The sequence below is a fragment of the Phalaenopsis equestris genome, unplaced genomic scaffold (genome assembly GCF_001263595.1).
Source record: "Phalaenopsis equestris unplaced genomic scaffold, ASM126359v1 Scaffold218760, whole genome shotgun sequence".
In the NCBI taxonomy this organism is placed as follows: domain Eukaryota; kingdom Viridiplantae; phylum Streptophyta; class Magnoliopsida; order Asparagales; family Orchidaceae; genus Phalaenopsis; species Phalaenopsis equestris.
Window position 1 is genome coordinate 266,688 of NW_018237177.1, and position 22,014 is coordinate 288,701.

The 22,014-nt window shown below is 37.0% G+C and overlaps 1 protein-coding gene across 1 annotated transcript in view; it reads right to left on the reverse strand.

Annotated features, from left to right (window-relative positions):
- LOC110037328 (protein phosphatase inhibitor 2) overlaps positions 1-22,007 on the reverse strand; it is a 34,122-nt gene extending 12,115 nt beyond the window's left edge. Inside the window, exons 1-2 of the mRNA XM_020741951.1 lie at positions 21,639-22,007; positions 17,749-17,808 (exon numbers count right to left, since the gene is read on the reverse strand). Coding sequence (XP_020597610.1) covers positions 17,749-17,753 — 5 coding nt within the window. The 5' untranslated portion in view covers positions 17,754-17,808; positions 21,639-22,007. The remainder of the gene's footprint in view (positions 1-17,748; positions 17,809-21,638) is intronic.
- Between the last annotated feature and the right edge of the window lie 7 nt (positions 22,008-22,014).

Below are 22,014 nucleotides of genomic sequence, written 5' to 3' on the forward strand. Positions count from 1 at the left end.
ATCATAAGGTGCCTCCTAAACCGGGTATCCTATTGTTCTCTATCCTAAAGGCCCCCGCAAGTCTGTGGAAGTAACATGAATAATAAAACGAAAAACATGCTACAAAGCGCAATAAACAATAAAAAACAACATCGCAAGCATGAACTATATGTATATGCAGTAAAGCGTGGGAAAGGAAGACGACAAATAAAGAAAGGCAGTACAATGTGCAGTACAAACAATAAAATACAGTAAATATAAAATAAACCTATGTACCTAGCGGATTTGCTGCTTCTGTAAATAGGGTTGGTGTCGCAGGTAAAACTAAATGAGTAAAGTGAAAAAAAATTAACAAATGGGTAAGCATGCATTTATATAAATAGAAGTGAATAGCAAAGCATCACCCGAACAACTCAAGGAAAGCTATAAATGACCCACGGTAACTCCAAGAAAACCGTTGAAAATACGAGGATAACCCGAAGAAAATCACAAGTATCTACAAAAACTCCAATAAAACCATAGGAAACATATGAAAAATCCGATGAAAGAAAGAAAATCATAAGCATGCAAGTCGTCGTAGGCTCAGATTTAGTTATTCTCGAGTGACTTCGAAGACAATAATCGGTCATTCGTATATATATAGCCTGACATTTAACTAGAAATTTCCAACAATACAATTTTAGGAGAACAATCCTTAGCCCAGTGCAGGGAATTGACAAGTGGACAATCGAATTATATTACTTAAAATTTATATTTTCGCACGCATATAGGCTTCATGCATATAAGTAAAATTAATATCTATTTTAGTAGTCAAAATATTTTGTAAATTACGTATATGTTCTTATCGTTGTATTTTATAAACTTAATTGTCCACAAATCGATTACACTGTCGGGCTAAGCAGCCTAAGAAGGCAAGGGTCCTCGCTAGTCTAGTGTTGGTGAATAATATTGTCGTCCTACATTTTCACCAGGTCCCTGGGTTGGGTCCCGATGTTGTAGGATGTGATATTATTCCGCTCTACCATCGGATGTCTTTGTCATCACGGGCTTGGAGCCCCAAAAAAGACCGTCCAACTTAATAACTTGCTTGATGGTTCATATATAGCCATAGCTATATATGCGCGCTTATGTTTCAGACATAAACACCTAAACCAAACCAAGAAACAAGGAAAGAGAACTGAAAAAGAAATAAATGGTAAAAAGAACAAGGCTAACCCACATCCAAAAATAGTATAAGGAAGAGGCCAAAACGGCAGGAAAGCTAGCCTCAAATATTCACCTAATAGAATACCTCAAATAAATATCAAAATGAGCACATTTATCAATAGCTAACTCTTTTCCAAACCGCCGATGTAACAACCCAAAAAAATTGTATCGAAAGGTTCCAATTACTAGCCCAAAACATCTCTAAAAGACAATTTAAAAGATTCCAAGTTGCACCCAATTTAGTCCAAAACCTGCCCAAAAGCCACACTTCCAAACCCAAATTGCAACTAGACCCTCCCAACAAGTATCTTTTTAAAGGCTCCGAATGTTAGCCCAAAACATCAAGCAAACTAATCTCGACAAGGGCATTGAAATTCTTCAAAACAATGGAGATTAAAACATTTATCTCACTTTAAACCAGCAGGTACACCGAATAGGTGCTGCAGGGAATAAATCCCAAAATGCTCGAAAGGAAGCAATAGCAACCCTCATGAAGAACAAACCCAGCACAACACAAGAGAACACCATTCGGCAGGTCACAAGTGAGGGCAGCAGGGGAAAACAACCAAAACCAACACCTGGAGAGCCCAACTAATAGGTTTTGGGCAAGGGCAACAGGGAAACCACCAAACCAACACAAAGAATGCCCAAACTTCGGGTTTCAGGTAAAGGCAACAAGGGAACTACCAAAATCAACACAAAAAATGTCCAAACATCAGGTTTCAGGTTAGGGTAGCAGGGGAAAACAACCAAAACAAATCACTAGGAAAGCCCAAACTGCATATTTCAGGTAGGGGCAGCAAGGGTACCACCAAAATTGACACAAAGAATGCCCAAACTGCAGGTTTCAGGTAAGGGCAGCAGGGGAAATCAACCAAAACTAACACCAGGAGAGCCCAACAATATGTTTTCGAGTTAGGGCAGTAGGGAGGCAACTCCCAAAACAACACAAGAAGAGCCGAAACTGCAGATTTCAGGTAGGGGCAACAAGGGAACAATCAAAACCAGCATAAGAAGAGCTCAATCTGCATATTGCGGGTAAGAGCAGCAGGGAGGCAAATCCCAACACAACACAAGAAGAGCCCAAACACATATAACTTGAGTGGGTCAATAATAATATAACAACTCCAAACCAACCGAGGGGATCAAACATTAGCCCTACTCTACTAAGCCCCAAAATAACAAGTAACCACATGCATATCTTTCGAATAAAAGGGCAACATAGAAGAAACAAAGCAAAGCTCCAAACCCCCCCCCCCCCACTCCTCCCAAATGGGCGACCAAAACCACCCTACAATTGACAAGAAATCAATTTCAGAAACAATGCCAAACCTCTTCGCAAAACTGAAGTCAAGGAATCTACAAAACCAAACCAAACGAGCTCCATAGAACCGAAGCCACAACACTCGATAAAACTGAACCGATTACCTCATAAAGCCAAGGCCACAAGGCTCCACAGAATCAAACCAAACCAGCTCATAAAAGAAGCAATTGATTCCAGGATTTGCATTTACATCAAACCAAACCGAACCAATTTTGAAGTATACTTCAGCATAGCTCAGCAAGACAGTGAAATAAAGAAGGGAGAAAGAAAATGGCGATAAGAAGAAAACTTGTAAAGCCCTCATCAAGAACATGCTACAATAAAGCTTTCATATCCGGCAGCACTCCCTATCCCATTTCTTTCTTTAATATGCTTTTAGTCCCACCTACCAAATTCTGACATTCCACAGTGACAAAATTTTGTGCATCAAACCTTTCCGAAATATTGCATTCAATGGCATATCATCAAGATCAATATATCGGCAAACCAGCGAGAGTGTTGAACACTTAAGAAAGTATATCGAGATAGCTAGGCAAGGTATCCGACAGTCAGTAAAAAAAAGAAAACATCGAACAGTTAGGAGGGGAGCATCAATACCTTGCTCGAGTTTTTGAAAGAAAGAAAAGAAAGCCACATAATTCCCACAGAACGCTAAGCCCACCAGCTCCAAGCCTAACCGAGTAGAAATTTCAGCAGAATCTCCCCCCCCGGCTCAAAATTTTCGTAACCCCTTACATGACCTCCCCCCATGGGGTTTTATACCCGAAGAAGAAGAAACCCCGAAGGGAGAGGAAGAGGGAGCGTAGTCGTATCATTGATGGATGACGGGGCATCGCAGAGCCTAGCTAATTAAAGGAAACAAGCGCAGAAGGTTCGGATAACCGACAACATACCACAAAGGGAGGCTACAAAGTGAATCAACATACGGTCGCGTGGGTCAAAGCGGATGAAAGCTTCGAACACACAGGAAGAAGAATCTTCGAGCAGAGTGAATCAAAGAGTCAACTCGACAAGCCGTGGAGGGAACGCTAGGGCACAGGTGTCCGAACCGCAGAAGCTTAAGTCGTGGCGTGCGTGAATTTAGGCTAAGTGGGGTTAGTTATTCATGTATATATATTAAATGCACTAATTTTCATGTCATTTGTGCGGGTCGGGGATCGTAGTGATGCGTATGTCCTTCCTAGCTAAAATTGGCGCTCTGGACGCGCTGGAGCAGTCAATTTTGTCATCCGGAGTCATCCAATCAACCTCGATGACGACCGAGTCGAAAACGCGTCAAATTCATATTTCCTTAAAATTTCATTCCGTGATTGATTATTCCAGCAATTGATTCAAATTTGATCAATCATGAAGCCTTCTATAGGTGCAGATGACATGCATTTTGATATTTATGTGCATCGAGCGCATGAATTGTGGTATTCGCACTTCGTGTGTGCGCGGAAGTCGCAATGAGTTTCCTAAGGCGTTAGATCCTATGAGTACTCGACTTGAGTTTTGTTATGTTGGTTTTAATTGATTCAATCAAACGTTGAGAATTTAAAACCGCTGCAATGAGTCAAGAAGTGACTTGAATTTCTAGTTGGTGCGGGTCATAGACTAGTCCTCTAAGAGAGTCCAACAAAAAGTCTTAAGTCTAGACCCAATGCTCTAAGAAGAAGAAGATACCTCACTAAAAATCAGGTCAATGTTAGATCCTATGGGTACTCGACTTGAGTTTCGTTATGTTGGTTTTAATTGACTAAATCAAACGTTGAGGATTTAAAACCGCCCATATGAAACTGCAATGAGTTAAGAAGTGACTCGAATTTCTAGTTAGTGCGAGTCATAGACTATTCCTCTAAGAGAGTCCAACAAGAAGTCCTAAGTCTAGAGACCCTAGGCTCTAAGAAGAAGAAGAGACCTCATTAAAAATGAGGTCAACACTACTATCAAAAACACCCTCTAGCAGAAGTATAAATGTAGCTACAACCATAAAAAATCAATCATTGCACTTTTTACCACTGTCATAAACTTTCCTTTAGTAACAAAAAAAATGTTAATTTTATTTACTAATAGTAACAACAAACACGTCTGCATTTTGCTTCACCAATGCCCTAGCTAGCTCTTCAATCTCGCTCATTTTTTTTCTCCCATAATAATCAATCACAACTCAGGGCAAGCAGCTCTCCCACTGCCACCACCACAAATCATATATAGTTAGTTTCGATCCCTTTTGACATATATGTAGCATATTTTTTTCTGAATAATGAGAACGAATACTTAATCACACATTATTACTTATATGGCTTGTAAGTCAATATTTATCAAAAGATTGCTTTATTTTATATCAAACAAATCTAAATATTCAATGTTATAAAATAGCTATTCAACGAATCACTTGTATTTAAACCGTGATAAGGAATGTCTGTATCCTTGGGACTTATTAAAAAATCTATGAAGAAATATTCAATATCTCTAGTAGCTCATAGAAAGGGTGAATGAAGAAATGAGGAATAAAAAGCAAATCCACATACTTAAGGGTAATCCTAATTATGACGATGGTGATGCATTTGATTTTATTTCATCATAATAGGATTGATTATCTGGGTTCTATTATATAATAAGTTTCCATGAGTCTATATTGTAAAATGCACCTTTAAGGATACTCCAAATAGTTTGTTGTCGGGCTATTACTACAATATGTTTTTTTATAACTTTTGAAACTTAGTTTAATAAATCCAAATTGTTCTTTGCTACCTGTAATGTCCTGCAAGCCTCCTTTTATAAATTTATGTTGCAATCTTGTCGTGTTATGCAACTTATTTGATCTTGAATTTTTTAGCCTATGATATTCAAGGGAGGAGATGAATGTTTGAAGATTATTTAACATATCACTTTGATATTACGTGTCAAAACTTTTTGGTATTGCATTGAAAAAAGATGCATGTATTCCAATCATTATTTTTTTTCAGAAATTAACAAAGGTTTTATTTTAACTTTTATCTTTCTGTTCAGTTTTTTGCAAATATATTTATTCAACTCCCTAATTAGCACTAAATATAAATGATTGAAGAAATAGGCTTCATAAAGTTGAATCCAATTTATTACAATGATGGATGATGATAATATTGAATATGATAAATTTTCTTTCATTGCCATCCAACAATTTGATCTATTAATGTTTGGATTTGAACCAAAAGTATTTACTTCATATAGTCAAGTAAAGCCAGGTTTTTAATCCTCCTCTCTGCATCCTATTGTTCCGAATTAGCATCTTGGAATATTTTACAAAGTACAAGTGTAATTACACAAGCACACAGTGCACTTTGGTAGAATGCTTAAGTGGATGATGTTAAAATATTGATTATTTTGCTAAAAAAAATTAATCAAGCCAAATTTTGTAAATTAAAAAAAAATAAATCTTAATAAGTAATATTGATCCATTATGATGATCTCGATTTTATGTGAATAAATAAATTTTCATTTAATGAAATTTAATAAAAAACAAATACTTATCAGTTGAATGCTCTTCAAAATTATTTTCTTAACTTCAGCTGTGCACGTCTTTCCAAGATATTAACAAGCATCAAAGTTCTTTGCATGTTAGAAGAATCTTTGAAAAAAGATGTGATGCAAACCTCTAAACATCTTATTTGACATGAAACTAATTAATTTTATTTCTTTTATTTAATTTCTTTAATTTATTCAAGCATCTCAATTCTTGACCTCAATTATAAACTTTAGTCTTCACTTGAAATGGATAAGAAATGAATGACAAAATCCAAATTGAGTCACACTACATCAAAGAAGTAGAGGGTTTTTTGGAGTTCGCAAATCAGAGCTAAAATACATCAAAAAATAATTTATGTCTATATAGAGCATGCATTAATGGACATTTCGATACCGTGAAAGATATCAAACATCAATTAATCTTTAAAGAAAAGTATTGGTTTTATCTTATGAAATTGACATACTGAGGCAATATAGATAATATGGAAGGACTACTGAGAACACATTTGCTTTAAATATTTGGCTACACTGATGAAATTTTCATATTTAATTTATACTAGAGACAAATTTAAAGATTATCTTTTGTTTTATCTTCAGAAGTTAAAGTCATGTTCCATATCTAAGATTCTAAAAATGCAAATTAAAACTTTATAATAAAGGTTAACCTAGACATGTCTTTGATTCAAGTATCACGGCAGTAGAGATTAAAGACAAAATTAGTTCGATATAAAGAAATTGTCACGAAAGTTATATATGTTTTTTGACTTCTTTTTTCTTATTCTCACTTATGTTATTATTTATTTTTACTTGCATGATTGTTGCTGACAGAAGGTTTTTTATTTAAATTTTCAGAAATGACAGGTGGCGGTATACAAAGGTGTGTCATAAAGATTATTTTCATAGGCAGGTCCAAGAGAGGAGAAAGTAGTAGATTATCTTATTTATATTCGGCTACAGTGCATCCTGATTTGCAAGATTACAAGTATGGTGGCACTTGGAGACCACATTGAGCTCATTTTATAATTAAGAGCAGTAGACTCTCGCATAAAAGATGGGAATTTGACCTATAAGCATGTGAATTCATTCTTTAAACTCAATGTGTACTTTTTGAAATCATTTCTTTTAAAGAATTTGTCATATTTGAGAAAACACTGTATTCTTTTCACTTTTATTAGATGATCAAGCCACTCAAGTAAGTCGTAGGGGACGCACTACATGTATAGGCATTCATAATTTATCTCTAGACGCACAAGTGTTGATACGGGAGCTTCTGGCATCGGACCCTTTCCGCGAACACCGCTATAGCTCTGTGATCCCTGCTATAGTCCTGCAACCCCTGCTACAGTCCAGCGACTTGGAATGGGCGCAGCAAAACCTGGGTGGCATGGACCGATTCATAGCGGGATTCTGAGGGTCGGCCGACCCTTCATATGTAGATTTACCACCTCCTTGTGAGAGGGGGCCCACTCCTATTTACCCTAGTTTATATATTTGTTTTTCCTATTTTAGCTTTTTTGAATTTTTTTAGCGTTCATGTTCAGGACAACCATCGGTATCCCGATTTCTCCCTTTTAGGGTTCTATCCAAATGAGGGTGGTGCTTCAGCTATAACTCATTCCTGATGGAGTATTTATCCTCAACTTCTCATCCTCCTCAAACATCCCCTAATTGTCATTGCCGCCTTTCCCCATTTTCGGAAGCACCAGACAGTACTCCTACTGTCTTCCTACAACTCCAGCCGCCAACAACCACCTCGTTCGCCTGCTGTCATCCCTTCCAGCCACCTCCCACATTGTTGCCACTCATTCCAGCCACCCGCCTTCGTTTTCCAGCCATCCTCCCTCGTTGTCGCAACCCTGGGACAGCCCTCCCTTTGTTGTCATGTAATCTCACGCAGTCCCTGTTGTTGCTGCCGCTGTTCCAGCTCGTTGTCGCCACCCGAATAGCTGATCCCAAGTGTTTGTTGTCGTTCTAGCCCTCCAACCAACCTCTGCTTGATGTTTTTTAATGGCCAACCTGCACCTTTCCCCATTGAAGCCCACCGCAACATCCCCTTCCGCCTCCTACAGGCATCCACCGCCTTATCGCCATACTCTTGTCATCTACTTACCAAACCAACCACCACCATTAGATACATTTAGCCGTGATGGCTTGAGTTTTTTGTTGTATTTCCTCTTCAAGTGTGTGTGGTTGTGATTGCATACTTCTTTCAATAATAAAGATTGTGTTCTTTTATTGTTTAGGTTAACTCAAAAATATATTTTGATATCAAAGCTAGCCTAACACACAAAATCCTTCACCTTTCCCCATTGAAGCCCACCGCAACATCCCCTTTCGCGTCCTACAGGCATCCACCGCCTTATCGCCATACTCTTGTCATCCACTCACCAAACCAACCACCACCATTAGATACATTTAGTCGTGATGGCTTGAGTTTTTTGTTGTATTTCCTCTTCAAGTGTGTGTGGTTGTGATTGCATACTTCTTTCAATAATAAAGATTGTGTTCTTTTATTGTTTAGGTTAACTCAAAAATATATTTTGATATCAAAGCTAGCCTAACCCTAATTATATCCTAGGTTTCTAACATCCACCCATACCTAACCCCACCCCCACAAAATCCTTCACTTCGTTGATTTTTCAAACAGGCCACCCAAAAATTATTTTTCGTGCCCTACATCATCCCTATATACCCTCTTCCACCTACCCAAACCCCAACCACGACCCCAAAGAGATAATTGTAAGAGGTACGTTCGGGAGGAAATGACAAATGTTGTTTATGAGAAATTTGAAAAGAGATATTCGTGAACCTTCTATAGAGGATGTGCGTTGAGAAATCTTCCAACCGCAATAGAGGCTTAACTCCTTCGAGAAGAGGCAATCTGAATTTGTCACTTGTAGCCACAACAGTGACTTACCAGATTGAAAGAATAAAGTGAATCCCTTCCACTAAGCATAATTAAGAGATGAAGAACCACTACCTGAAGACAAGGCATGAAAAATCAAAGAATTCAAAATTTTGAAGTAAAAAATGAATTTGCCATATTTTGACGGCCACACGGATCTAAAAGAGTACATCGAGTGACTCTGAACATTAGAACGTGTCTTTGAATACCAAGACGTCCCAATGGAGGGAATGGTGAAATTAACAGTCAAAAAGTTAAGAAAGAGAATATATTCTTGCAGGGTGAACTTGAAGAATCTTCGATAGCGAGAAAAAAAGTAAAATTACTACTTGGTCTAAGATAAAATGAGAGTTGAAATGTCAGTACCTATCAAAATTTTTACAGGCAGGATATCCAGCGCTAGCTTCAAAAAAGGAGAGATAACGTCACCAGATGACTATCACATCTTATAAGAGAAGTTCAACCACAGAATCAAACGACAAGAGTATAAAAAACGAAGCATCCAAAATAACCCCATTTAAGGAGGCTAGTTCAAAATAGAGAACAAGTGAAACCAATCCGCATTCCCAAATCTATCCCAGCCAAAATGTGTTTCAAGTGTCATATATTTGAGCATATTGAATCAGATTATACAACAAGAAAAATTATCTCTTTCAATGAGCAGGGAGCAGTTGAAGAAATAAATAACAATACATGAGAGTATGAAGATATCAGAGATGAGCCTCTACTTCAACTCGCGAGGAAGAGCCACTAGTGATTCTGGATGAGCCCAAGAAAGAGACTCTTGCTGGGTTAGTCGGCGTTATTCTAGATGATAGCAAGAGTAATGAGCCAGTACAGGAGAGGGGAAAACCTCTGTTGACAAAATTGTCAGATATCCTGATCGACAGTTTACATATTGGGTGGTTACCCCTGAAAGTAGTCCAACATATCAAAAATGAGAAGCTTGTGATTTATAGTATAAAGATTATATGTAGTTATTCAAATATTAAATTCAATTAAGTAGTGTACCCACCAACAGATGACCAGAAATGAGGGATGAACCACAGTTTTAATAAATGTGTTACTCTTTTAACGGGAAAGAAAATTCTATAATTGGATTCAGATCCAACCAGAGAAGAAGAAGAGATATCTCTCGAGTGGTTATTATTGAGAGTTACCCAGCTTGTTATATATTTCGTTCCACCATTGATTCTTCATTCCATACTTATTTATCAGATATGCTAAGCAGAGCACGAAAAGTGGGAGAAATAGTTTACATATGTAATGACTCGAGAACTGATTTATGAAAATACTCATTTATCTATGGTACCAACTCACATTGTGCCAAAAAGGATGACTATTTACCATACTAGGAAATGCATTGGCGTGATAATGCCTACATGATTGACTAACCGGAAGCTTGCAAAATCTTTGCTGCATTCAACTAGACCAACCTGAATATTACGAGACAGAAGCTTCGAGAAATGAAGTCGAAGCTCCTCCAACCCTAGGAAACTAACACGGGAGTTTTCGGCATGGGACCATTTCTGCGAACCATGCTACAGTCTCGTGACCTTTTGCCACAGGTGTCCCTCCCATACTGACGTAATTCGTCCAAATGAGAAGCGAGATCGCGACTCCCGTGTGATACTCCTGCAACCCGACGAGGGAGACGGGTTCTGCTAACGGCTTCAAAATGAATCGAGCGGCTCCCCTCCTAATTTCTTTCCAATTTTATGCGTGTTTCATTTAATCCTTCCTTCCTTTCTAGATATTTCATATATATGTGTTAAGGTTTGGAAAGGAGCTTTATCGTGTTTCTGTTCTGTTTAGTCATTGCGTCCCAATTTCTCCTTTCTAGAGTTATATCCAAGTCGGAGCGGTGCTCAGGTTGCACCTCATTCCAAGATAGTGATTCTTCTCCAAAGGTCAAGTGGTGTTTCAGTTGTATCTCACTTCTGATGTGGTATTTATCCTCTTCTACTCTTCTCTGTGTCTTCCTGAATCGCTTCCCCTTCATCCAATTCGATATTCCCTTGTTGTAATCCCCAGAAAATAGTGTAGACACTATTTTTACTGCTATAACCTGCCATCCAACCATACTCTCCCTCCCTAACTATTGTTTACCCATAACCACCCCAAGTCGGTGTTCCTTAGTTGTCCAAACCCTTGCTAACTTCTCTCCAAATCCTCATTGATGACAGCCACCACCCTGAGATCAATCTAAGTTTTAGCGCATGTCTGTTTTTATTTCAAATTTCTACATGTCGTGTTGTTGTATTTTCCCTTTTAAGTGTGTTGGTGGTAACCATTTATTATCTTTCAATAATAATATTTACTTTTCCTATTGTATTTTGGGTTAACATCGATATAATTTAGCATTAGAGCTAGCCAAACCCTAGTTCTATCCTAGGGTTTCTAACATCCATCATACCCAAACCTATTTCCACCCCACTAAAAATTTGTTCCTCTCCTTTACCACTCAAATCATCCTTACACCCTACATCACCCCTACCTACGTCCTAACCCCTAATCACGCCATCAAAGATATAATTGTCGAAGATCAAAACATGAGGAAATGTCAAGATGTCGTTTATGAGAAATATGTAAAGGGAAGTTTGGAAACCTTCTATAGAGGACGTGCGACAGAAAATCCTCCAACTACAACAAAGATTTGTCACCTTTGAAAGAAGGTAATTCAAAAGGATCATCCGTAGCTACAACGATGGCTTGCTAAATTGAAGGAATAGAATGAATCTCTTCCACCATGCATAGTCTAAGAAACTCTACCCCAAAGGTTTGACATGAAAAATTTGAGAAACCAAAATTTTGAAATAACTATGAATTTGCCACATTTTTACAACCACTTACATCCAGACGAATTCACTGAATGGCTTCAAACCGTGAAAATTTTCTTTGAGTGCCAGAAAGTCACCAGGACAAAATGATAAAACTAGCCGCCAACAAGCTAAAAAAGAGTGCATTACTTTGATGGAAAAAATTGAAGCACATATGACAGCGTGAGGGAAAATACAAGATCACTATCTGGTCTAAAGATGAAATGAAAGAAGCAGCACCAGTACCTACTAGCTCACTATAGGCCGAATTCAGACCCCAGTTTCAAAAGTGAAGAGACTGCATCTTACAGACAAGGTTCAACTCCAGATCTTATAGCAAAAGTACACTCAAGGGAACGTACAAGCCAACCCCGCTTAAGGGGAAATCATTCAAAATTCAGAATAGGTGGAACCAATCTGCGTTCTCAAATCTGTCTCAGACAGGAAATGTTTCAAGTGCCACTGGTTTAAGCATAGTGAATCAAATTACACAAACAGAAAAAAGATCTTTTTCACTCATCAGAGAGCAGTTGAAAAACTAAACAACGATCAAGGAGAAAATAAGGATTTTAGAGAGGATTCTCAAATTCCAGTTAATAAGAAAGAGACTCCATCAATTCCAGTTGAACACAGAAGAGAGATTTCAACTGAGTTAACAGTAGTTGTTCTAGAAGATAGTGACTTCGAGTTAACGCGCTTTCATGCAGAGTATGAGGTTGTGTGCCTCGATCTACATTTTGGCAGATGTTGAGAAGAGCATCAGCAGAACTGCATTAGATATCCAAAAGGGTCATGAGTTTGAGGAGTCGATACCATACAAAGGGCAACCACAGATAAGAGGATTTTGAAATTTTCAGATATATAGCTTACATCTTGAGTTGCCACTGCTTAGGAAGGTCCAACATGTTAGAGATGAGGCTTTTTTTGTCGCTTCTAAAAGACTATATGAAATCAGCTGGGTGTTAAAATATGTTCAGCTGTGTACCTCCCCACAGTGATCATGAAAGAAGGATGAACTACAAATTTCAAAATTGTGTTTGAAACATGATGGGGAAGAAAATTCTACAGTGCAATCAAAGTCCTACCAGAGAAGAAGAGGTCTCTCCTAAGTGTTTGCAAGTAAGAGTTGCTCCGTCTACCATAAATTTCACCTGATAGTTGATTCCTCCTTACACACTTATTTATCAGATACACCCAATTGAGTATGGTGAGTGGCAAAAACAAATTGCAAACCTAATTACTCAAGAAGTACTTTATGAAAATCTATGTCGATATGCAAAACCATCACAAATTGTGCCAAAAGAAGATGGGTACTTAGTTTGCCAAAATGTGTTTTGGAATGACAACTCCTATAGGATTGACTTACCGAGAGACTGTGACATCCCTGCCACCTTCAACGTGATCAACCTGAAATCATACTATGAGAAGACAAAAGCTTTGATGGATGAGGTCTAAGCTCCCCTAACTAAGAGATATTGACACAACAACCCTCCCGTACTAACGTTGGATGTCCAAAGCAAAAGCGGGATCACGTCTCATGTGTGATACTCCTGCAACCTGAACGCAAGAGACGAGTCCCCAGAATGACCCCAACTCGAACCGAGCGACTCCCCTCCTGATTTCTTTTCAATTTACAGCATGTTTCCTTTATTCCTTCATTCCTTTCTAATTCTTTCCCATATATGTACTGCATTAGAGCTTTGAATGGAGTTTTGTCATTTTTCATTTAGCATAGTTGTTGGCGTCTCAATTTCTCCCTTATATTGTTGTATCCAAGGGTGAATGGTGCTCCAGCTGTATCTCATTCCAAAGTGATGATTCACTTCCAAGGGTCGAGTGGTACTCTGACTGTATCTCGCTTCCAAGGTGGTATTTATCCTCTTCTACACTTCTTTGTGTCTTCCTACATTGCTTCCCCTTCATCCAATTCCCTATCCCTTTTTGTAGTCCCCTAAAAATAGTGCAGCCACTATTTTTACAAATGTCCCCTGTCATCTAGCCCCGATCTAACCATCCTCTCCCTCCCTACCTGTTGTGCACTATTGTTCCAGCCACCTGAATCACATCCCTACAGCCTGGTTGATGCTCCGACACTTCCCCTGCGTTGTCATTATTGTTCCTTCTGCCCATAACCGCCTTGAGACATTGTTCCACCTATCCCCTTGCTACCATTTCTCCAAATCCTTGTCGATTGCCACTATTACACCGAGATCCACCCTAGTTTGAGTGTATGTGTCGTGTTGATTCTTAATACAATTTTTCAGGTGTCATGTTATTGTATTTCCCCTTTCACGTGTTGTTTGTAACAATCTATTAGCTTTCAGTAATAATATTTACTTTTCCTAATTATGATTTTGGTTAACTTTGGTATCACCCCTGTTATAGTCACACCACCAAGACTAGGTGCAGTGAAACCTGGGCGTCATGAACCGATTCATACAGAGATTATGAGGACTGGCCGACCTTCCATACATGGATTTACCACCTCCTCATGAGAGGGGCTCCACTTCTATTTACCCTAGGCTTATATATTTGCTATTCGTGTTTTACACTTTCGAGTTTTTATAGTTTTTTAGGTCATTCCAACCGTCGGTGTTCCAGTTTATCCGTTCCAGGGCTGTATCCAAAGACAGTCGATGCTTCGGCTATAGCTCACTAAGATAGTGACCTTCTTCGAATGGTTGAGTGTTGATCCGACTGTAGCTCGTTCCAAAGAGAGTAATTATCCTTGACTTCCCATCCTCCGCAACCACCCCCTCGTCATCGCAACCACCATTTCTCATTGTTGAAACCCCTGGACAACACTCCTGTTGTCTTCTTGCAACTCTAGCTGCCAGCCACCACCTCCTCCACCTGCTAACATCCCTTCCGACCACCTCCCACCGTGTTGCAACTCATTCCAGCCGCCTGTATTTATTGTCCATCAATCCCCCCTCGCTGTCGCAATTTCATGACAGTCCCCCCTTTGTTGTCTCGCAATCATACGCATGCCCCACAATTGTCGCACCACCTCGAACAATTGTTCCTAGTTGTTTGTTGTTGTTACAGCCCTCCGACCAGCCTCTGATTGTTTTTCAGCCAGTCAACCTCTTTCCCCACCACAGCCCATCAGAACTTCCCCTTCCGTCTCCTAGAACCATCCACCGCCTCGTCACCATCCACCTGCCGTCCACTCATCAAATCGAACACCACCTTTGAATAAATTTAGTTGTGTAGGCTTGTATATGTTGTTGTATTTCCACTTCAAGAGTGTGTTGTTGTAATCAAACATTTGTTTTCAATAATAATATTTGTGTTCTGGTTATTGTTTGGGATAACTCCAATATCAAGTGCATATTGAGATGAACGGTAATTGTACACCACACAATATCCTAGAGTTCATTCTATAGGAATATTATTTGGGTGTTATTGCAAGAGATCTTGTACAAACCCCTATATCAATTCTAGATTGATGCAAAAAAGACATTGAATCTATTTATGAAGTTGTTCACGGAAATAAATATAAATTCATGATATTAAGTCATATATGATTTTTTTTAATTAATTAATAACTCCCATCAATATCTAATTTGCAGTCAAAACTTGAATTTTCTAGTCACATAAACTTTAGATTCTATAACCCTTAGTGTTAAATGGAAGAAGCATAAACCAAGCATGAGGTTGGAGCACTAGGACAGTCGACCAACTGAGAGAATAATGAAGTCCATCTCTGAAGAAGTTGATGCAACATAGTGGTGCCAATTTATGACATAATAGTCACAACAAGAAGATAAGGTCAAATTATCTTTTAACTAATTTTAATTAGAAAAAATAAAATGAAAATGTTTATTACATGTGAGAGTAGCAAAAAATACTAAAAATATAATGAAGCAAACATGTCCTCGTAAAATGGGTCGGATCATTTCTGTTCAAAGGCATAAATAAATGATTGGCATTATTTTATTTTAATATATAATCAATACAAAATAACAAATTATTTTCAATATTGTTTAATTTTGTTTGCTATTCAAGATAAATTGTAGTCATGGAGTTAATAGAATGCATAAAGATGGGACAATGGTCATTTGGGGAAGTTAGAGGGAGATGAATAATATTTATTTAACGTAATTGCAGTGACGAATCAAATTACTTATTTAAAATTGACTATATACTTTCTGTAATCTAGATGCAAGCTTGTATAATTCTCGGATGAGAAAAGTTTAACTCCAACTAATGGAAACATAAAGGCAAAAGAAATGGTGTTCAAAGGTTAAGAGTGTACTGAAAACTCTAGAAGAGTATGATCGCATCGTAGGGGTTCAAAGTCACTTTAACCTAATGCTTTCCTCAATGTGCCGCCGTTATAGGTGAAAGCAACAGTGGTGGAAACTTTGCTCGAGTTGCCCAACTGAAGGTAGAGACACATTCTTTACGATCAAAGAAGAGTTAATTCATACAACAAATGTAGATACAATTTCTACCATCAAGCAAATCGAATAAATATGTAATTTTTTTGGTTACCAATTATTTGATTCAACTTTAGTCATCATAATATAAATAATTGATTGTGACTTATTACAAATAGGGAAGCAATCATTCTTCTGATGATTGACGATATGGGATAAAATGTTTGATATTGTGCAGCCACATTTTTCACTTTATATTTTATAATCAAGGTGATTATTTTGTGTATTTTTATTATATAAGGCTTATTGTGACACATTATGTTAATTTTTCATTTTATATTGATGATTGTCTTTGCCTTTATCTAGGTGAATTGATCTTCCAATATTAGTTGCGTGTTCCAAAAAGAATCACTTATTGTAGCCTCTATATATTCTTATATATGTAAACATATAGCAATGTATCTCTTGACTAGTTTTGCATTTCTTATCCGAAAGATATCTTCTCAACCATCAAAGAAAACTAGTAAAGTCAATGAAATATATTGTTATTGACATATAAAAGTGCAACAAATTTTGCATTTATGGCTCATAGCAATAGTTAACCACTACTATACTCTCATGATGTAGCAATATAAACCGCTACAACAATCAATTATCTCAGAATTATAGCAGATTACAACGCTGCAAAATCACAGTTCTATCAAAAAAGCTGCGGTTAAAAATCGCTACCATAAGTGTAGCTGCAAAAAGTCTTCCTAAACAGTAACTAAACCGCTACAAAAACCGTTGCAGCATATAAAAGTGCAACAGAGTATGCATTTATGGTTCATAGCAATAGTTAACTGCCACTATACTACAACAATAATTATCTCAGAATTATAGCAGATTAAATTCCTGCAAAATCACAGATCTTTCAGAAAGGCAGTGGTTATGGTGCCAGAGATATAGAGTTGAGGGAGTAAAAATTGCGACCATAAGTCTAGCGGCAACAGTCTTCCTAAACAGTAACTAAACTGCTACAAAAACGGTTGCAGTAACTAGCACTCAAAGAGGTTTTGAAACCATGGCAATATAGTTTATAAGGATTTTTACTGTTGCGATAGACTGCATAAAGCATTACGAAAGCCTACTTTTTCCTTCTACCAATTCAAGCCCAAAATCTACTTCAGCGTCCCTCATGCCTTAATTCTCTGAAAAATGTTCTTTCCAGTTGAAGATCCAAAATAGCAAGCTACTAATAGCACTGCTTCCATTGTTATCATTCACTTGATCATGCTGCAAGGCATTTGACATGATGTTGTAAAATGGAGTAATTCTTCGCCTTCTTTCAGTATTCTTACATTTATAGGAAGGCAAAAAAATTAGAATTGGGTTGATATATCTCCACCTTTCTAATATATACTTGACCAAAACCAACAGAATGACAATTGTGAGAGGTTGGGCTCCATCCAAAACCAGCCCAAAATACAAATAATAATAATAATAATAATAATAATAATAATAAAAGAAACTTAAAATATTACTTCCAAACTCTGAATGAAAACTTAGACAATGTTTACAAGACTCAAAAAGAGGTACCATATATAAGTAGCACTACAGGAATAATCTGTAAAATTGTAGACTGATAACAATGTAAGTTACCTCATCTTCGAAAGCAGTAACCCACTTCAATAGATTAAATACCGCACACCTCAGAAAAGCCTACATTTTCAAACAAAGTTCATTTCAATTGAAAATGCCTTCAAATGTGCATGGGCTAAAAATGAGAAGTTATTCAATGAACTAATCGTACAGTACAGTTTATGCACTAAAATCTTCCTATTAAAATTACGCAAAAATGACAATAACAAACTAATTTTTGGGGCAGTTACATACCACATAATTCTTATGTTATTACCTATCTAACACCTAAATTATGATTTTTTACATTTATAACACTCAAATCTTTTATACACAAAAAATGCCACTACTAATAACTTTTTAAAAGGAATTGCATATTTTTAAGCAGGAGTAAAGTGTGATAAATGTAAAAATTACAATAAGTAAATATAAAACAATTTTGTGATATCTATGTAAATATTCTTTAAATTTTTTGCCCAAAAAAATAAGTTTTTATGTTTACTAACTATATGAAACTCAAGTTATAATAGCTTCAAAATTCTCACAAGCCACGATAACTAACACATAGACTACTACATCAAACAAACAATAAAACTGTACATATTTGGTCATTAACAGAATAGCAAACGAAGAAATTTCAAACGCTTGAATTGCTGCGGCAATTCATATGTTGGAAGATAAAGCTTGGTTTACCAAACCTTCAAACCAGGGCTAAATCAGATGAAAATTATTTGGGGAAGAACAGCAAATAACAAGGAAATATTAGATTGTTTTCCAAGCAAGATGATAAAGATAGAAATAGTGATCTACAAATCAAACTTGCCTCGATGCACCAAAAAAAAAGAAGCAAAATCAAAATTAGGGCTTCTTGCTCAATTACTCTTCTGCCTTCTATTTTCAATTTCTCCCACCCTTTATTTTATTTGTACACCTTTCGGATCCCCGCTTTCCGGCTTAGAGCTGCAGCCTTATAAAGAAAATTGAAATAGGGCAGACTATCTCCACACAAACAGAACGACCAAGTAATCACTATCTCACGGTTGTGTTAAGAAAATTGAAATAGGGCAGACTGCAAAACACAACGTGAGATGAGCAAGTAATCCTATCTCACGGTTGTGTTCTAACTGTTATCAAAGCACAAAGCACAACGCGAGATGCAAGGCTTTATTTTTACTTCAAGGTGAAAAGAGCAGAGCAAAACAACAATTTTAATAATGAAAGCGCTAATAATTCGAAAAATCTCAAATTTCATAAAATAAGCTAAAATAAATTAGTAGTCTTCATATCCCTTTCATTCACATAATCTCTTTATCCTTTAGGTATAACTTCTTCTTCTTCTTCTTCTTCTTCTTCTTCTTCTTCTTCTTCTTCTTCTTCTTCTTCTTCTTCTTCTTCTTCTTCTTCTTCTTCTTCTTCTTCTTCTTCTTCTTCTTCTTCTTCGGATCCCCGCTTTCCGGCTTAGAGCTGCAGCCTTATAAAGAAAATTGAAATAGGGCCGACTATCTCCACACAAACAGAACGACCAAGTAATCATATCTCACGGTTGTGTTCTAACTGTATCAAAGCACAAAGCACAACGACGATTGTGTTCTAACTGTTATCAAAGCGCAAAGCACAACGAGAGATGCAAGGCTTTATTTTTACTTCAAGGTGAAAAAAACAGAGCAAAACACAAATAGAACGACCAAGTAATCCTATCTCACGGTTGTGTTCTAACTGTTATCAAAACGCAAAACACAACGCGAGATGACCAAGTAATCCTATCTCATGGTTGTGTTCTAACTGTTATCAAAGCTCAAAGCACAACGCGAGATGCAAGACTTTATTTTTACTTCAAAGTGAAAAGAGCAGAGCAAAACAACAATTTTAATAATGAAAGCGCTAATAATTCGAAAAATCTCAAATTTCATAAAATAAGCTAAAATAAATTAGTAGTCTTCATATCCCTTTCATTCACATAATCTCTTTATCCTTTAGGTATAACTTCTTCTTCTTCTTCTTCTTCTTCTTCTTCTTCTTCTTCTTCGGATCCCCGCTTTCCGGCTTAGAGCTGCAGCCTTATAAAGAAAATTGAAATAGGGCCGACTATCTCCACACAAACAGAACGACCAAGTAATCATATCTCACGGTTGTGTTCTAACTGTATCAAAGCACAAAGCACAACGACGATTGTGTTCTAACTGTTATCAAAGCGCAAAGCACAACGAGAGATGCAAGGCTTTATTTTTACTTCAAGGTGAAAAAAACAGAGCAAAACACAAATAGAACGACCAAGTAATCCTATCTCACGGTTGTGTTCTAACTGTTATCAAAACGCAAAACACAACGCGAGATGACCAAGTAATCCTATCTCATGGTTGTGTTCTAACTGTTATCAAAGCTCAAAGCACAACGCGAGATGCAAGACTTTATTTTTACTTCAAAGTGAAAAGAGCAGAGCAAAACAACAATTTTAATAATGAAAGCGCTAATAATTCGAAAAATCTCAAATTTCATAAAATAAGCTAAAATAAATTAGTAGTCTTCATATCCCTTTCATTCACATAATCTCTTTATCCTTTAGGTATAACTTCTTCTTCTTCTTCTTCTTTTTCTTCTTCTTCTGATGAACTCATAATTATTGTAAAAGGTCCTCATCTTTTTTTTTTCGTCCGGCTAAATCTACAGATCATCTTTGATCAAATTCTTCTGAAGCCTCTTCAATTTGTCTCCAAGATCTTCATCACCAAATTGTTGCTCATCAGCATCCTCCATTTCTCCAACCAACCAACCACTCGCAACTTTCATCAAATGAATCAAAACTAATCATATCAATAATCTCTCTTAAATTGAATCTTATTTTTAAAGCTTGGTAGTATTAAATGAAGACTAAATCATTAAAGTAATTTTTCTCCAGCCGGTTTCTTTTTTTGGTATGAATTTGTGAAATAATAATAATAATAGTAAAAAATTTAATGCATAAAACACATAAGTTATTTATCATGTTTAAAATTTATAAATTATTAACACGCTCGAAGACACTCCAATTATTCACAGCTTGTAGCACTACAAGTCAATCCTATATTTTACCAGCCGATTTTTGTAAAGTTGGAGTCGATGCACCATACAACTCCCAACACTCTACAGTTATAATATAATATCATATTAAACAAAAATTCTTTAATTAAAGATTGAAAAAAAAATTAAAATTTTAATCAATCATATCTAGAGTTTTCTCATCTTTATTATGGATGATATACTCAGTTGAATAAAGACCACTAACATTATTATAAATAAAAAATTATTAGTCTATTATCATTCTTTTATTTGGATCTTTCACTAGCCTGCTAATACCTGCATATACATATTCTATCAATGGTGCATCTGATTGTATCGTAAAATTATTTTTATAAAACAGTTCTGGATTAAGATAATATCCAGCATGATGAAATTAGTGATAAACCACATATTACATTTCTCATTAGGGTTTAGGTTTTAGATCAGGCTTTACGTCGCAGGGGAGACCGAACGGGGAGAAAGATGCGGAACGAGGAGAGTTCGGTTTAATGGTCTTTTTTTTTTTTTTTTGTGTGTGTTTGGCTGGACTTAGGTGAAATCCATGCCTAAATACTATTAAAAGTGTGCTACCAAACACCCCCTAACTTTTAACATTTATGCCACTCAAATCCTTCACATCACTTCAAATATCAGCATTTTAACTTTCGAAAACTGAAATACACCTTTTCATGCATTGGTAAAGCAATGGTAAGGTGGTATTTATGTAAAAATTGAAGTTAAGGTTTTAGATATGTAGTTATGTACATACACAGGAACTGAGTGGTCAAACCGTTGAAGAAAAGCCTGCCCCTTTTTCATGCATTGGTAAGGTAATATTTATGTATGTAAAAACTACAAAAATAAAGCAAACGCACCGCTCCTTCGAGTTCGATGCAGAGGTCGAAGGAAAAGCCTGCTCCTTCGAACTCTAGGTCAAACCGGTAGAAGACGATGCTCGACTGCCTCAAACTCTAAAAACACCAACGTCTGCGCTGCTTCGCTTCGAACTCTAGGTCGAAATCGAACCTTCAAAGGCGATGATCGGGTGCCTCGAACTCTCGAACACCAGCGTCTACTCCTGGTTCGCTTCGAACCCTAGGTCCAAGACGAACTTTCGAAGAAGATGCTCTGGCGACTCGAACTGTTGAAGACGATGGCACCTCGAACTCTCGAACACCTCGTCTGCCCTGGCACTCCTTCGAAACCAAATTTTCTATCAAAACCTTTTTATTTCTCTCGCGATTGCTGAAC